General features: G+C 44.7%; 1 protein-coding gene across 1 annotated transcript in view; it reads right to left on the reverse strand.

The window, feature by feature from the left end:
• The window catches only part of LOC124286115, a 36,472-nt gene extending 21,235 nt beyond the window's left edge, over positions 1–15,237 (reverse strand). The window contains exons 1-11 of the mRNA XM_046722458.1: positions 15,051–15,237; positions 14,212–14,268; positions 10,245–10,405; positions 9,787–10,035; positions 4,075–4,227; positions 3,775–3,973; positions 3,082–3,337; positions 2,435–2,600; positions 1,142–1,318; positions 789–938; positions 112–684 (exon numbers count right to left, since the gene is read on the reverse strand). Of these exons, the coding sequence (XP_046578414.1) occupies positions 112–684; positions 789–938; positions 1,142–1,318; positions 2,435–2,600; positions 3,082–3,337; positions 3,775–3,973; positions 4,075–4,227; positions 9,787–10,035; positions 10,245–10,405; positions 14,212–14,268; positions 15,051–15,111 (2,202 nt within the window). The 5' untranslated portion in view covers positions 15,112–15,237. The remainder of the gene's footprint in view (positions 1–111; positions 685–788; positions 939–1,141; positions 1,319–2,434; positions 2,601–3,081; positions 3,338–3,774; positions 3,974–4,074; positions 4,228–9,786; positions 10,036–10,244; positions 10,406–14,211; positions 14,269–15,050) is intronic.
• Positions 15,238–19,870: the final 4,633 nt, after the last annotated feature.

Here is a 19,870-nt window from a genome sequence, read left to right on the forward strand (position 1 = left end):
TGTCAACGTGATTTAAGAGTAAGTGATACATTATTAAACGCAAATAAAACAAAATCATATAGAACCTGTGTATTTTACTGTTATATTGCAAATGTCACATTGCTAGCTAACCTTCTGTTTCATTCTGTCCATCTTGTCTTTACGAACTGATCTGGAGTCTTCATAGCCCTTTTTCTTGCTACCAACATCAGTCGGGGAATCTGCACCAAAGAAAGATTCCAAAACACTCTCCAGACCCTCGACACGTCCCCCCATCTCAAACAGGTTGACTGATTGACCAAACAGGTCAACGGTCAAGTTAACGGAGGCCGATCTGGGAAGGAAGGACTTGGATGAAAATATCAAGTTGCTCTCAACCATTGCACCCGCATTGAACTTCTCCCAGAAAAAGGAGCCTTCGTAATTCCTGGAGAACTTCCTCTTGTCTAGATCAAATTCTCGCGAGAGTTGCTCGTCCTCCAGAATGTAGCGGATCTGCTGCTTGAGGGGGCTGGATGTTTCCTGCAGGTTCATGAGGTGTGACCAAACAAAGGACCCCACTTGGTTAGCCTTCTCCACCTCCAGGGTCGCACGCACTTGTGTCAGGATCGTTTCAACAGGGCACTGCATGGCTACCAAGTAGGCGGCGATCCTCACCTCGGCGTCAGATTCACTGTCCATATACAGCTGCATAGCGTTGTTTCTCTGTGGAAATAAATTGTTTTGTAAAACAAAATCTATTATTTGTGGAATTCTTACATGGACTTGTTCTATCGGGTTAAAAACCTAGAGGATGCTTGAGAACTCACATCAGCACCACAAGGAATTCGACGGAAGGCATCAAGGGCGGCAACTCGGATCTCCATTGTGTTCTTCTCCCTAGTGAAGCAAGGTTCTAGAGCCAGAGATAACCTTTCAGCATTTCCGATGTTACCAATAGCCCGAAGCGTCAGGAGAATCTGTGCAATAAAGGTCAATTGTTTAGTTTTCATATTTAGGCCCATATCAAACACATCATGTATTAATTAATATAGATAAATAATGATAATTAGAAATGACACTGTAAATTGATTTTGTAAGATTCTAATTATCAGCATAACCCAAAGTGTAACATTTTAGCAAACACATTATACAGTGATCGAGTTGTGTTGCATTAACATACATCTTCGTCGTTCTTATCCGTCACGACACAGCCTCTGCCGATGTCATTCTCGAGTATGGAGAGGATGCGGTCGACGGCTGGGACCTTCGTGCATTCCGGAGTCTTCAGACAGAAGTTGTTCACCATGGCCGCCACAAGGATCTTCGTCTTCTTTGAGTGTGATGTCAGCATGAGCGGCTTCAACAGACACAGGTATGGGATATAGTGGGGACACACTACATGTACATGTATATAATATAACACAAGGGCGGAGCAAACCATATTACATGGTGGGAACACTAGGCTCCCTGACCTCCTTCATGTAAACCTATAGCAAGCCGTTTTTACACTGTTTTCATGTTTTATACGTGAACGTATGAATAATGTTTTTAAGATGTCGGTAAATAACTGAAGATATTTTGAACTAATTTCTGATATCCAAAGTAGAATTACTGATATCATAAAATGGTACTGAGATATCAAGACAATATTTCGTAATATCTCTAAATGTGTAACCTCTACACAATCATATTTGCAATTACTTCAAGATGTCTTAAATTCAGTTCAAGATCTCATGAAATATTGCACACTATCATTAATTCGTTTAAGATATCTTTAATTCAATATAAGAAATATCCTCAATTCCGAACGTTACAGATATTTAAAATGCAATTCAAGGTATCATTACATTTTAGGAAGAGTAGCTATATATTAATTGTTGATATTCAGAAAATAAGTAACAGCAAAGAACGGCAAAACAAGGGGACATGGTCGACATGTATCTTCAGATATGTGCGGTTTCATATCCGGTTATACCGGTTCCTAAACGGCGACCAGCGACACCGGCGGAGCCGGGATCCAGACCCGAGGCGAAATTCATTTCACAGGGAGAGTTGTCACCCTTTGGCACAAAATCATCCATTCAAGATATTAACAGTTAATTAATGATATCTGTATTTAATTGCAAGATATCAGAAATTGAATATTTGATATAATTATAAACATGAATTTGCTTCATGTCTTTTACCCTATTTTGATATCATTAATAGAATTTAAGATATCAGCAATTCAAGATATCCTTGACACGCTTCCTCACACCTTAACATCAGTTCGTAATATCATGAATTTCATTTCAGATATCCTTAATAAACTCTATTCGAGAGGTCTCTAATTCATTGTAACATATCTTCAGTTCAGGATATCTTTAAACCAACAGAAAACTTTAGTAATTTCTTGATAAATGTGTGAACGGCGTGCCATAAGAACGACTTGTGTGCATGAGAAGGGCTGACGGTGCAGTGTCGGCCGTGTTACCTGGACCTCTGTGATCATCTCCACTGTTGGGTGTTGTATGAAGGCGAGTGAAGTCAACCACATGTCGGCCTGGGTATCATCCACATCCTTCGCCGTCATCAGTTCTCGCATCATCTTGATGGCGTCAACAGAGCCGATCATCGGGATAGCGTCAATGAAGAATTTCCTGGAGCAGGTGATTAACTTTTTTAAATAAAGCTGGATGCACTTCAGCTACAGCTACTAAACCCTAGGCAATCATCGAAATTGTTTCGGGTTATCCAGATTTTTTCAGAGATAATCAAGATCAAGATAACTGACGTGGAACACTGAACCAGGTATCGCACCAATACAACTTGTCTACAAAGAGACCCTCGTACTCCGGACAGCAAGGTTCTTGGGGAAATCGACCGATTCACACATTTCTGCAGCACATGCCTGCAGTTACATCGATTCAGTTCCATAAAGACTATCCAAACAATATTACGTAAAGAGAGGTTTTATAGCAACGGTGTTCGGACCATGAAACTTCCTCTTAACAAATGATATATTTAAACGAATCTACGGTTCATCTGAATTTCGTTGTCTAAGCGTTGCCGCCTTACGGACAGGTGTGTTTAATCGTTAACTGATGCAGGGGAAATAAAGGGTGAAGGGGAAGGACTGACTTTCCGATCCTGGAGTTTTTGCCGCAGATGTGTCCGGTTTTCAGCTGTCTGTACAGAGCCCGCAGAGACCGGAAGTTGGAGTTCTTCAGAATGTAAACCAGTTCTGAAAACATCTGGGGGACCTCGGGGCGGATGTCCGTCGCCGTCACCCTGCACAGCTCTTGCATCTTCGTGCTTGCGTCATGACGGTTCACCTCCTCGTCACGCAGGCCGTACGTGTGTTCAAAGGTCAGGGCGCTTCTACTGGCTACTAAGCCTGTAATGTCCAACATGATACCATCAATTGTTTTTAAACTTGGATATATGATAGTGAGCAAATGTTTCATACATTTATTACGACACGGCTTGATAAGCGTCCTGGATTGCATATCTGGGACCTGAGGACCTCACGTCATGATGTCGGCCACTATATTAATATTCTGGTCTATACTAAGCCGCAACAAGCAGCTGTGGGGGTGGAATATCGCTCATCACAATGTACAATTTTCACAGCCTAATGCTTAGCCTCTACAAATGTATAGTTTGATAGATACGATAACTTCATTGAATCTGAAAGGGAGTTAAGGTGATAGGTGAGATAACCTGTGGAAGATTTTAGACTTACTTCATTTCACTTTACAGACGGGCATGGGGAATAGGCAAATCGGTCAAGGGACACTGCTGCAGACTCTCGCTGCCCTAGGTAACACCTACCTTGCTGGCTGCGGACGTAAGGTCGAGTTCTCCTGTATTCCAGGGTGTGTGATGCCTCGGTCATAGCCCCATTGTTGTCCTTAGAGAAGGGCCTGAACACATGCGTCTCGCTGCAGGTGGAGCGCCGGAGGATACCCTCACTCATGATAGTCTGACTGCACTCGTGGGTGCTCTTCAGAAGGGGGAGGGAGTGCACGGCCTGGAAATAAAAGCAGGGATTACAGAGATGTCTTCATCGTTTAGAAGACATTACGAAATGCTATGGTTAATTAAATGTGCAAAATGAGGACTGTTTCTTACGTTTGGCATCTTGTATGGCAGAGAGTGGAAGGACGTTTTGTAGCCGTGCCTGTTTTCGCAGCCCTGCAGATCCTTGCTCTTTTTGATGATGGAAGTTGTCCGACCTCTCTGTGTGACCCGATAGTCCGTGAAGCACTCGCCGGCCACGTCACTCTGAACATAACACAATACCATGAACAGTGTACATGACACAATATCATGAACACTGTACATGACAAAATACCACGAACATACCAGCATCATGACACCTCACCGCCCTTGTCACCTCCCATGACACGCCAGCATCATGACATCTCACCACCCTTGTCACCTCCCGCGACATACCAGCATCATGACATCCCATCACCCTTTTCACCTCACATGACATACCAGCATCATGACATCTCACCACCCTTGTCACCTCCCATGAAATACCAGCATCATGACATCTCACCACCCTTGTCACCTCCCATGACATACCAGCATCATGACATCTCACCACCCTTGTCACCTCCCATGACATACCAGCATCATGACATCTCACCACCCTTGTCACCTCCCATGACATACCAGCATCATGACATCTCACCACCCTTGCCACCTCCCACAACATACCAGCATCATGACATCTCACCACCCTTGTCACCTCCCATGACATACCAGCATCATGATATCTCACCACCCTTGTCACCTCCCACAACATACCAGCATCATGGCATCTCACCACCCTTGTCATCACCCGCAACATACCAACATCATGACGTCTCACCACCCTTGTCATCTCCGATGACATACCAGCATCATGAAATCTCACCACCTTTGTCACCTCCCATGACATACCAGCATCATGACATCTCACAACCCTTCTCATATCCCATGACATACCAGCATCATGACATCTCACCACCCTTCTCACCTCCCATGACATACCAGCATCATGACATCTCACCACCCTTGTCACCTCCCATGACATACCAGCATCGTGACATCTCACCACCCTTGTCACCTCCCACAACATACCAGCATCATGATATCTCACCACCCTTGTCACCTCCCATGACATACCAGCATCATGACATCTCACCACCCTTGTCAACTCCCACGACATACCAGCATCATGACATCTCACCACCCGTGTCACCTCCCACAACATATCAGAATCATGACATCTCACCACCCGTGTCACCTCCCATGACATGCCAGCATCATGGCATCTCACCACCCTTGTCACCTCCGTTAACATATCAGAATCATGACATCTCACCACCCGTGTCACCTCCCACAACATACCAGAATCATGACATCTCACCACCCTTGTCACCTCTCATGACATACCAGCATCATGACATCTCACCACCCTTGTCACCTCCCACGACATACCAGCATCGTGACATCTCACCACCCTTGTCACCTCGCATGACATACCAGCATCGTGACATCTCACCACCCTTGTCACCTCCCACAACATACCAGCATCATGATATCTCACCACCCTTGTCACCTCCCCATGACATACCAGCATCATGACATCTCACCACCCGTGTCACCTCCCATGACATACCAGCATCATGACATCTCACCACCCGTGTTACCTCCCACAACATATCAGAATCATGACATCTCACCACCCTTGTCACCTCCATGACATGCCAGCATCATGGCATCTCACCACCCTTGTCACCTCCGTCAACATATCAGAATCATGACATCTCACCACCCTTGTCACCTCCCACAACATACCAGCATCATGACATCTCACCACCCTTGTCACCTCCCACGACATACCAGCATCGTGACATCTCACCAGCCTTGTCACCTCGCATGACATACCAGCATCGTGACATCTCACCACCCTTGTCACCTCCCACAACATACCAGCATCATGATATCTCACCACCCTTGTCACCTCCCATGACATACCAGCATCATGACATCTCACCACCCGTGTCACCTCCCATGGCATACCAGCATCATGACATCTCACCACCCGTGTTACCTCCCACAACATATCAGAATCATGACATCTCACCACCCTTGTCACCTCCCATGACATGCCAGCATCATGGCATCTCACCACCCTTGTCACCTCCGTCAACATATCAGAATCATGACATCTCACCACCCTTGTCACCTCCCACAACATACCAGCATCATGACATCTCACCACCCTTGTCACCTCCCACGACATACCAGCATCGTGACATCTCACCACCCTTGTCACCTCGCATGACATACCAGCATCGTGACATCTCACCACCCTTGTCACCTCCAACAACATACCAGCATCATGATATCTCACCACCCTTGTCACCTCCCATGACATACCAGCATCATGACATCTCACCACCCGTGTCACCTCCCATGGCATACCAGCATCATGACATCTCACCACCCTTGTCACCTCCCACAACATACCAGCATCATGACATCTCACCACCCTTGTCACCTCTCATGACATACCAGCATAGTGACATCTCACCATCCTGGTCATCCTCCCACGAGACACTAGCGCAACGACATTTTACAGTGCACACAGCATGTGTATTTTATACCACACTTTGCACCGTGTTCTCCTCTAGCCCTGGGTGTTCCTGTGACCTTCACCTACATGGAGTCACTGTATACATCACTGCTGTCAAGACAATTACAACGTGCAGAATCAGCGGAAACACCTCCTTTCTGTGGAGCTGCTCAACTCCAACCAACTAGGCTCCACTACAACACTCGGAAACTGTCACTTATAACAACCTTTTGACATAAACAACTACAATGCACATCTTCTCTGCACCGGGGAAATAGCTTGTGGTGCCCCGCATTGTCATGATGTGAGTGTCCTGATGTGACGTTATTGTCCGTAAGTCAGTACAACAACATCTAGGAAACACACAAGACACACATTTGAAGTGATAAACAGTGATATTTAAAACAGTGCAATCAGTGAACAACAGTTTCATGCACAACCAGGAGACTCTCTCCACAGTTTATGACACAGTGCGTCTTGCGATCGTTTAAGTCCTCCCTGACATCATGACATCTCACCACCCGTGTCACCTCCCATGACATGCCAGCATCATGGCATCTCACCACCCTTGTCACCTCCGTTAACATATCAGAATCATGACATCTCACCACCCGTGTCACCTCCCACAACATACCAGAATCATGACATCTCACCACCCTTGTCACCTCTCATGACATACCAGCATCATGACATCTCACCACCCTTGTCACCTCCCACGACATACCAGCATCGTGACATCTCACCACCCTTGTCACCTCGCATGACATACCAGCATCGTGACATCTCACCACCCTTGTCACCTCCCACAACATACCAGCATCATGATATCTCACCACCCTTGTCACCTCCCATGACATACCAGCATCATGACATCTCACCACCCGTGTCACCTCCCATGGCATACCAGCATCATGACATCTCTCCACCCGTGTTACCTCCCACAACATATCAGAATCATGACATCTCACCACCCTTGTCACCTCCCATGACATGCCAGCATCATGGCATCTCACCACCCTTGTCACCTCCGTCAACATATCAGAATCATGACATCTCACCACCCTTGTCACCTCCCACAACATACCAGCATCATGACATCTCACCACCCTTGTCACCTCCCACGACATACCAGCATCGTGACATCTCACCAGCCTTGTCACCTCGCATGACATACCAGCATCGTGACATCTCACCACCCTTGTCACCTCCCACAACATACCAGCATCATGATATCTCACCACCCTTGTCACCTCCCATGACATACCAGCATCATGACATCTCACCACCCGTGTCACCTCCCATGGCATACCAGCATCATGACATCTCACCACCCGTGTTACCTCCCACAACATATCAGAATCATGACATCTCACCACCCTTGTCACCTCCCATGACATGCCAGCATCATGGCATCTCACCACCCTTGTCACCTCCGTCAACATATCAGAATCATGACATCTCACCACCCTTGTCACCTCCCACAACATACCAGCATCATGACATCTCACCACCCTTGTCACCTCCCACGACATACCAGCATCGTGACATCTCACCACCCTTGTCACCTCGCATGACATACCAGCATCGTGACATCTCACCACCCTTGTCACCTCCAACAACATACCAGCATCATGATATCTCACCACCCTTGTCACCTCCCATGACATACCAGCATCATGACATCTCACCACCCGTGTCACCTCCCATGGCATACCAGCATCATGACATCTCACCACCCTTGTCACCTCCACAACATACCAGCATCATGACATCTCACCACCCTTGTCACCTCTCATGACATACCAGCATAGTGACATCTCACCATCCTGGTCATCCTCCCACGAGACACTAGCGCAACGACATTTTACAGTGCACACAGCATGTGTATTTTATACCACACTTTGCACCGTGTTCTCCTCTAGCCCTGGGTGTTCCTGTGACCTTCACCTACATGGAGTCACTGTATACATCACTGCTGTCAAGACAATTACAACGTGCAGAATCAGCGGAAACACCTCCTTTCTGTGGAGCTGCTCAACTCCAACCAACTAGGCTCCACTACAACACTCGGAAACTGTCACTTATAACAACCTTTTGACATAAACAACTACAATGCACATCTTCTCTGCACCGGGGAAATAGCTTGTGGTGCCCCGCATTGTCATGATGTGAGTGTCCTGATGTGACGTTATTGTCCGTAAGTCAGTACAACAACATCTAGGAAACACACAAGACACACATTTGAAGTGATAAACAGTGATATTTAAAACAGTGCAATCAGTGAACAACAGTTTCATGCACAACCAGGAGACTCTCTCCACAGTTTATGACACAGTGCGTCTTGCGATCGTTTAAGTCCTCCCTGTCGTAACACGGAGATCTCACAACCCTGACACCTTCCTCCCTGTCGTAACACGGAGATCTCATATCCCTGACACCTTCCTCCCTGTCGTAACACGGAGATCTCACAACCCTGACACCTTCCTCCCTGTCGTAACACGAAGACATGAAAACCCTGACACCTTCCTCCCTGTCGTAACACGGAGATCTCACAACCCTGACACCTTCCTCTCTGTCGTAACACGGAAATCTCACAACCCTGACATCTCCTTCTCTGTCGTAACACGGAGATCTCACAACCCTGACACCTTCCTCCCTGTCGAAACACGGAGATCTCACAACCTTGACACCCTCCTCCCTGTGGTAACACGGAGATCTCACAACCCTGACACCTTCCTCCCTGTCGTTTCACGGGGATCTCACAACCCTGACACCTTCCTCCCTGTCGTAACACGGAGATCTCACAACCCTGACACCTTCCTCCCTGTCGTAACACGGAGATCTCACAACCCTGACACCTTCCTCCCTGTCGTAACACGGAGATCTTACAACCCTTACACCTTCCCCCCTGTCGTAACACGGAGATCTCACAACCCCGACACCTTCCTCCCTGTCGTAACACGGAGATCTCACAACCCTGACACCCTTGCTCTATACCGCCTTGTATCTCTCCCCAACTGAGATACATTTAGCCTTTGGAGTCACCTGTAACTCGGACTCAAACATAGTTCCGATACGCTACCCTAACTCTTCACTGATACAGTGACAAAGCAGTTGGATTGGATTTGTTTCTTCCCTTCTCCTTCTATTCTATCCACCATGTTGATGCTTCCCCTCTGTTCCTTCTCGGCCATCTCTCACCGTGTACTCACCTCCTTCACTCTCTGGTCTCTCTCCAGGTCTGCCATGGAGTTCTGGAAAGCTGACAGTATGGCTCTCTTGATGTTAAGGGCCCACGTGGAGTCGTCATCTTCAGGACAGATCTGTTCGACGACGCCATCTTGGAAGGAGAACCGCAGTGGGTTGGCCTCCAGGGCCCGTCTGAAGTCACCTGAGTTGTCTCCTGATGTCATGCTCCGTGCCAACACTGGATCCGACTTTAACACTTGCACGCCAGAGAGCTGTGTGCAGAATTAAACACACAACTACATAAACACTTGTGACATACACACTGCAACACTGACTTAAGACCATTAATACCTTCCCGTTGGACATCCACCGACAAACCCATTATAGTGACTTCATGTAGTGCGGCGTAACAGAAAGCGATATTCTCTTTGTATGAGACAAAACCTTTGTGACGATCAGTATGTTCATTAACACGTCTTACCGCCAGTATCATCTCACAAGAGGTCAAAACTTCAATGGTGACGTCAGCTTTGATTCTCAGCCCGGCGTGGTCCTCGGCTGCTCCGGACATCGTCGTCCGTGTATCAGCCTGGTACGTGTACTCGTACGTTGACCCCGCGGCGTACTTGAACTTGGTGGCTCCTGGAGAATATACACATGTGTGTAGGCAAAGAGGTATGGAGTCGTTCCCTTTCACTTCATTCAGTACACTTTACCCCCAGGATTCAGTGAACTTTTACTTCCAGGATTCAGGGCACTTTACCTCCTGGATTCAGAGCACTTTATCTCTAAGATTCAGGGCACTTTACCTCTAGGATTTAGAGCACCTTTACCTCCAAGATTCAGGGCACTTTACCTCCAGGATTAAGAGCACCTTTACCTCCAAGATTCAGTGAATTTTACCTCAACAATTCAGGTCTGTATGAAAATTACTATCCTACAATTAGAGAGGTAGTTTTTGTCACTTATTTGTGCACTGCAGCGGATAAAATGTCGTTGGCCATGGCATGCAATCTCCAGTGGCAAATGAAGACATTTACCATTGAGACACCTTTGGGTTGGTTGGCAGGAGACGACAGTAAGATTAACGACCTATGAGTCACAAGAATTAATACGCTCAGACCCAAAATCCTTTCCAAACGCAGATCTACCTTTTGGAAATCGCACTTCGCTTAGTGCCCCAAAATGTCAAAACACTTAAATTCAATCCCAATTTTCATTGTTTGCGTTGTGCTAACTGGATTAAAATGTGCCTTTCATGAAGGTAATGTGTGATCCCCAGAGTAACACCCAACCTCCCAAATGTAGGCTCGGTCGTGTGACTAGGTGCGGAGAACATGAAAAGAATTATGCTTGACACAAATCCTGGCGAGCTGCGCGTGTGACCCTTTCTGCTGGCTGTTAAGCAGGAGCTCGACTATGTCCGCCCGTGAAGCAGGGCATCGGTTCCAGCAGGTAGCCTGACGCCATGGGGCCGGGCACACTGGTTGCGTTTTTTCGCACAAACATGAATTCACTGAACACAGACTAGGATTTGAATCTTAGCAACAAATACGCCTCCAACAGCATATCAATAGTTAAGATGGACATTAAGTTAAAAAATGCCCTCCCCTGAAACGTGTTTCCTCGTCCGCTTTAACCACTACTCGTCTACCGACGAGCTAGGAGAAAGGAGTAACAATGAAGGCATCACGTTTACTTCAAAGAATAAAAATTCACCTTGCCAGTTAGTTTTAAACTGTAAACATTATCTTTGCATTTTATGCAATACAAAGGTGTTACAGGTAGCTCCCTCATCTGCAGCTAACCTGAGATAGCTACCGTCACTGACACTAGCCACATCTTATCAACCACTGCAACAACAGAATCATCACAATCAAAGGTGTGGGCTGATTGATGGTGATGACAAAGGTCGCTAATCAGAGCTCACTGTAGATAAGAGTTCGTTTTATCTCTGCCTTTTCAAATGGTGGATGTTCACACCTCAGATAACGTCCTGCCTATTACTGTGGTGACCAAGTGACCACATGTCGCCATCCTGCACCCCGGCACGGGAGATGACAGGCTCACTGGGCGCAGTAGGCTAGCGTTTAGACTAAGGCTTAGTCTCTGAATATATTTAATTTTGATAGTAACAAACAAGCCCATTTATATTGAAAAGGAGCCCTAGGGAGACCAGAGATTCAGAGGAGACCTGAACCTGAGGAAATCTAGACTTGCTTTATTTAGGGCTTTAGCACAGCAGAGAGGGCTTGGCAGTAGGGAAATTAATGTGGTTCAGGGACTGTGAGACAGACTAGCTAGCGTTGGGCGGCCTTCAGTATTAGACTACTGCATCAGTGTCACAAAGCGATCTTAGCGCTATGGCGATCGTAACGCCCATATTTTAAACTTGGCTTCCGACCATCGTAACGTTAAGAACGTTTTGTGGAACGGGCCCTGGAGCTACGTTAACGTGCCCACAAGAAGTTTGTTTAATATCTATTCACATATGAATTGGATAAGCACAGTGCGTATAGGAATGCATCAATTTTCCATTAATTGACACTCATGTTTGGATCTGGCTGTTTTTTTTTTAAGTTAAGTTGTTTGGTCAATACTATTTGGGTTATCATTGGTCGGTAGCATGTCGCCTTCAGGTGACCAGTAGTCAGGTGACTGTGACAGAGATACTGTGGTACAGTTATCGGTAAATGGTGGCCTCGCCATTCAGGTCTGTGACATACACTATCTAACAAAGACCGAAGGTCAGGTGGCCAGATGACAGTATCAGCCCATCACAGTCAGATGTGTAAATTGGAGCTTGCAAGAAGTCTTTCATATGATATGAAACAACTCAAAAGTGTTTTTTTGCAATATAAATCACCCCAACCACATTTAGAAGGGAGTGGAATCTGAAAAACAGATGGCCTTAGATTGATCATGTGGGCAAGGCGTCCGACCACGCACCAGAAAGTCCTTGGTTCAGATCCCAAAAACAGAACTCAGACATATTATGTCGGCGACATTAACAAAATTCAGAATCTGTTGAACTTCACTCTATCATTCCAGTTACTGATCTGGCCGTATCATGTGGTGGTAGCTCACCGGCCATGACAGCTCACTCTATCATTCCAGTTACTGATCTGGCCGTATCATGTGGTGGTAGCTCACCGGCCATGACAGCTCACTCTATCATTCCAGTTACTGATCTGGCCGTATCATGTCGTGGTAGCTCACCGGCCATGACAGCTCACTCTACCCGCATCACGGACACAAATGCACAGCAACCGATAACCGACCTTCAACTAATCACCCTCCAGCAATAGAGTACAGATAACCACTAACCTTTGTCTCATAATTAGTTCCAACATACTTTCTGGAGTTGCAATACTCTGCCCATTGTCCTACTGTTTTCTATAAAAGGCATGGAGTAGAGCTACGCACCCCGTAGTGGGTATATGCAATGCAGCCTTCACAAGTCTCTGCTTCTTTTAAACGTGTTTTTTTAAATAAAAAAAAAAGAACTTTTTTCTGTAAACCATGTTCCTTTCAGAGACAAGATGCCAGTTTAGCGGGAAAATTACAGAACAAGATATCCCATTTTGTCAGAAAGAAGGTTTCGTTGTCAGCAGTGTGTAGATGTCAAGTTGATACACTCATTCTGACAATCCCAACATTGCCCCATGTGCAGTAACTTGTAAACACGCCTCCTCGTGGCGGTGGAATCAGGCATACGTTAATGCGCCACCCATTAACCACCAACTGGTGGCGGATGCTGACTAGATCTAGACATGGTACCGCATGATAACAACTGACCCACACCTGAACTTAGGGAGGGTGGGGGAGAGGGAGTAAGGGGCGATGGCGTGGCCAACGAGAGGCTTCTGAACAACTGTTCGCCTTGAACTACATCTGACATGAGGGCTGGAGGTGATGTCTGTCCTTATTTTCAAGGACCACTGGACTTTGGACCTCAAAAGTAGAGTTTCCGCATTACGATAACAGAAGTAGAAATAGCTGTATGTGTCATGTTGTTGAAAAGAGATGAAGTTCTAAACACTGGATATTTACAGCGAGAGAAGGGATAAATAAGGCTGGGCGGCGAGGAGGGAGGGAGAGGACACAGCAACCCTTGATGGTTCCAGGAGTACGCCGCTGATCTGTTAGAACTACCAGCTCAGTGACACAGGGCACGGAAAGGGTTATGTTTTCGTCAAAATCTGAAACCTAAAACCAGGAACTGCAAGGAGTTAACACTTTGAGTGCCGCATGTGTAAGAAGATATAGCTTGCACACACCCAGGGTGTTAAAGTGACACCGATGTGTCGGCCGGTCAACCACACCGGGGAGCCCACTGTTGGCGTGTATTGTGTCAGGACTTAATCAGCAGCATCTGAGCAAATCTTTTATAGTTGACGGACAAAGGGTTAATGAGATCAGCTGATGAAGGATGTAAACAAACTCACCAGCGCACTGACTTGCACATGACGACGGGTCTCTCGCATCTCGCTGGATGATAGGCCCTGAAATACGAACGTTAAAGTTGATTGGGCGAGATTACTTACACTCACAGCAAACACAAAGCCAAATGTCCGTCTGTTGTTGATTCTTTAGGTGGGATTGCGTGTTTATACGCTGTTTGTCCAGGACATGCTAATGCTGCTCACAAAACGTCATATGTATTGAAACGATGTCAACAAGTTTGTTGGAGCCGACATAATGCCAATTCATATGAAGAACACTGTGTTCATATAATATATTCCGTAGTGTAACAGGCTAGTTTTGAACAAGTCTTTGCAGAGTCAATGTACTTAGAATTTCACAAGTTAATTTCCTCCGTAGATGCATGTTGTATTATGAGTTTAAAGAGCTCCTCAGGGAGAGCTGATAACAGTGACAGTCTTTGCCACTGCCTGGAGCCGTCCTTTGTTGCCGTAACGTGTACATTCGAAGTTATTTCCATAAAGATATTTAATATGCCTGAGTCTCCTTGGCAGAGCTATATGTAATTCTACCAGCGTTTTATAGAGAGTGTAGAACTGGAGGCGTTGTCCTACAAGCTCATATGGCACCCATACCATATCCTGCCGCTGCGAAGAAAACCTGGATTGAGTCAAGGTTTGCCTGTGTGAATATACCACTCATCCCATGTGTACATCAACGCATGAAATATTATTTATGAATAACAAACATTCCATAAATGTATAATTACAATATCTCTCTCAGAGAATCAGTTTCTAGACAATTGCCGACTTTCTAAACAAAGTGTCCATGGTTGAAAAAAAACAAGATAAAAGGTACTTACCAGCTAGAGTTCCTGCCGTGAAGGCGACAAGCAGGATGAGCTTGGGCTCCATCTCGCGCATGTGACTGACCTGCGTGATAACAGTGCGTGCTTTTATATCACCAGTGATTACAATTAAGTCCAAAGTCAAACTTTTCTCCAAGCTGTTTGCATCCTGATGGACTGATGTTGCTGATGATGTTGCTCAGTGCGAGGCAATACCTCTTCTGGCTTATAGTGCGCAGATCACTCGCACTTGGCAGCAACATAGAGGTCAAGGGTGAAGGGGGAGGGGTCAGTCCGGGGATTTAGGGTGATGGGGAGTCCGTGAGCACTCTTTCTGTCAAAACATTCACATATGTGTATTTCATAACATTATGTCATTTTATAAATCTACGTTTAGTGTCTTGGCCATGGTTAAGATTTAGATATCCGTACGGCCCAAAGTGTCTATAATGTTAAAAAATTGAAAATATATGTAAATAATTAAGTTAATAAAAAAATCATGAATACATACATCTCTATTAGACTAACGCTTAGTATCTGAATATGTATGATTTTGATAGAAACAAATACTTCCTTCTAAAGGAGTCCCAGTGAGATGAACCCAGGGAACTTTAGACTTGCTATATTTAAGGTTTTAGCATTGTGGAAAGGGTTGGGAGGAAGGGGAAATAGTGCGGTTCAGAGACTTTGAGACAGACTACTATGCTAATATACGGCGCTCGAAATCTCACAGAAACTGAAAACGGAACGACGTGTATTAAGGACATGTTTGGCTTGTTTGTGACTACAATGTGCTAAATGTTTGTTGTTTGTTTTCGTATCAAAGGAGGTTTCTGTTTCAAGGATGTTATCGGGTCAACTCGTCGAAAGAAACAAAATCGTTATTAACTGATGTGTATGGAACTGTTGGTTGGTTTTGTGTAGAACACAAGAACTATGTATCAATTAAAACTTGTGTCATGTTGGTACGTGAGATATATACTGTGTCTATCAATGGGAGGCATCATGTACTTACGTCAGATAACTTGTGTCATGTTGGTACGTGAGATATATACTGTGTCTATCAATTAAGACTTGCGTCATGTTGGTACGTGAGATATATACTGTGTCTATCAATTAAGACTTGCGTCATGTTGGTACGTGAGATATATGCTGTGCCTATCAATGACTTGTGTCATGTAGTTACGTCAGATATATACTGTGTCTATCAATGGCGGGTGTCATGTAGTTAGGTGAGATATATACTGTGTTTATCAATGGGAGGTGTCGTGTAGTTAGGTGAGATATATACTGTGTCTATCAATGGGAGGTGTCGTGTAGTTAGGTGAGATATATACTGTGTCTATCAATGGGAGGTGTCATGTAGTTACCTGAGATATATACTGTGTCTATCAATGGCTTGTGTCTGAGATATATACTGTGTCTATCAATGGGAGGTGTCATGTAGTTACGTCAGATATATACTGTGTCTATCAATGGGAGGTGTCATGTAGGTACATGAGATATATACTGTGTCTATCAATGGCTTGTTTCATGTAGTTACCTGAGATATATACTGTATCTATCAATGGGAGGTGTCATGTAGTTACGTCAGATATATACTGTGTCTATCAATGGCTGGTGTCATGTAGGTACATGAGATATATACTGTGTCTATCAATGGCTTGTGTCATGTAGTTAGGTGAGATATATACTGTGTCTATCAATGGGAGGTGTCATGTAGTTAGGTCTGATATATACTGTGCCTATCAATGGGAGGTGTCATGTAGGTACGGGAGATATATACTGCGGCAATCAATGACTTGTGTCATGTAGGTACATGAGATATATACTGTGTCTATCAATGGGAGGTGTCATGTAGGTACGGGAGATATATACTGCGGCAATCAATGACTTGTGTCATGTAGGTACATGAGATATATACTGTGTCTATCAATGGGAGGTGTCATGTAGGTACGGGAGATATATACTGCGGCAATCAATGACTTGTGTCATGTAGGTACATGAGATATATACTGTGTCTATCAATGGGAGGTGTCATGTAGTTACGTCAGATATATACTGTGTCTATCAATGGGAGGTGTCATGTAGGTACATGAGATATATACTGTGTCTATCAATGGCTTGTTTCATGTAGTTACCTGAGATATATACTGTATCTATCAATGGGAGGTGTCATGTAGTTACGTCAGATATATACTGTGTCTATCAATGGCAGGTGTCATGTAGTTACGTCAGATATATACTGTGTCTATCAATGGGAGGTGTCATGTAGTTACATCAGATATATACTGTATCTATCAATGGGAGGTGCCATGTAGTTACCTGAGATATATACTGTGTCTATCAATGGCTAGTGTCATGTAGTTACGTCAGATATATACTGTGTCTGTCAATGGCTTGTGTCATATAGTTAGGTGAGATATATACTGTTTCTATCAATGGCTTGTTTCATGTAGTTACCTGAGATATATACTGTGCCTATCAATGGCTTGTGTCATGTAGTTACCTGAGATATATTCTGTGTCTATCAATGGCTTGTGTCATGTAGTTACCTGAGATATATACTGTTTCTATCAATGGCTTGTGTCATGTAGTTACCTGAGATATATACTGTGTCTATCAATGGCAGGTGTCATGTAGTTACTTGAGATATATACTGTGTCTATCAATGGCTTGTGTCGTGTAGTTACCTGAGATATATACTGTGTCTATCAATGGCCTGTGTCATGTAGTTAGGTGAGATATATACTGTGTCTATCAATGGCTTGTGTCATGTAGTTACCTGAGATATATACTGTGTGTATCAATGGCTTGTGTCATATAGTTAGGTGAGATATATACTGTGTCTATCAATGGCTTGTGTCATGTAGTTACCTGAGATATATACTGTGTCTATCAATGGGAGGTGTCATGTAGTTACGTCAGATATATACTGTTTCTATCAATGGCTTGTGTCATATAGTTAGGTGAGATATGTAATGTGTCTATCAATGGGAGGTGTAGGTACATGAGATATATACTGTGTTCATCACTGAATCTCTGCCCCAACAGCCTCCCACACCCATGTGTTCATCACTGAATCTCTGGCCAAACACCCACTCACACCAGTGTAAGTGTTCATCGCTGAACCTCTGGATAAAACAGCCACTCACACCCGTGTACTAATCACTAAATAACTCTCTGTCATTAATGTAAGGTGTCTAAAGATGACGAGTTGGAGTTGATATGAGAAGGAATACGTTATACAGACAATATACTCTAGTATCTGAGTGAGGGAGTAATATAAATACAGTGGTACTTCACACTCATCCTTCCCCCCTTCACCTTGCGCTGTAACAACAACACCCTCTCCTTGTAGCGAGAGTGGACTTTGGCCAAATCTTGTGTCGGCCAACGGCCAGATGATATGGTACAATTCACTCCTTATCTTACTAGATCACCGAGTTAATTCCCACTGAACAACACCAGCTCTGATTCCGTGTCTTGTAACAATCACCATTGTTTTCTAGTGGAATAAATAACTTAACCCATCTGGAACGGCCCGTGACACCAGATGTCACAGTTCGGGCATCGCTTAAACAAGTGAGACCAAATCTGTATCGAGTGATGCAACCTGTTGTTACAGTATGTGTGGAGACATATAGCTGCAGACACAAGTGGGTTATTTCTTGTGATTCAGTGTCGGTAACTGTAGTGGAGCGGTACAATATGTTCCACACCCTGTTTCATCCTTGGGCAAACGTGGGACAATATACCGAATAATTCGTTTACTACATATCTGCCCATGAACGGGTCGGTTGGATGGCGTTGTCCTCAATATTACCTCCGATCACACCGTATTCTCCCAATGTTTACACTCTACCTTGCTCTAGGCTGTACTGATCGACAACTCCATGGATGTACAGTACAGGTCTTTATGATACTCAAGTGTACATAAGACGCCATGCAATCATTCCACAGGGACGACTTATTCTTATAATTTATACAATCTGGGGATTATGATACAAACTAATAACTGTTCCCTTGGACACCTGTGCATTTGTCGTAGTGTACACTTGGCAGTCGGAGGTCTGAGTTAAAGGAAGTGAAACAATCATAACTCATTTGTCGTAGTGTACACTTGGCAGTCGGAGGTCTGAGTTAAAGGAAGTGAAACAATCATAACTCATTTGTCGTAGTGTACACTTGGCAGTCGAAGGTCTGAGTTAAAGGAAGTGAAACAATCATAACTCATTTGTCGTAGTGTACACTTGGCAGTCGGAGGTCTGAGTTAAAGGAAGTGAAACAATCATAACTCATTTGGTCAGAAATGCTCAGAGACATCATATGAAAAAAACAACAACAACATTTAAATCGCAGCTAAAAACAACAACAGAATAGAGACTGGTCATGTTCTATAGGTCTAGATAATCTCAGGAAGGTTTACACTCTCCAACATTGACATGTAATTCATAATACACGGTATCATCTGAAATATCTCCCTCGGTGGGCATTATGTCATAATCAAGAGGCCGTATTGCATAAGCCATATCTTCTTCCTTAACACATAAGCAGTTATCATGCCGCCTCCAAGTGCCTTGTTTGTACACTGGTCTTTTAAGTTTGATTACAGACGGGTAGTGACGTAACACAATCAACAAGTCATTGCGCCAAGACGGATTTCATCTATCCCAGGAGGAACTGACCACGGACAAGAATAGCAGTGACCAAGCTGCAATCTCTACCGGACGACAAGGCAGCTTATGTCTGCTGTTGTTGCGTAACGTGCATCTACACAGGACTCTTTGTGGCAGCTGGATCCGCTCAACGTGACGTCAGTCTGGCCGCTAGAG

The sequence above is a fragment of the Haliotis rubra genome, unplaced genomic scaffold (assembly GCF_003918875.1).
Source record: "Haliotis rubra isolate DU_JTF1 unplaced genomic scaffold, ASM391887v1 Scf110, whole genome shotgun sequence".
NCBI lineage: Eukaryota > Metazoa > Mollusca > Gastropoda > Lepetellida > Haliotidae > Haliotis > Haliotis rubra.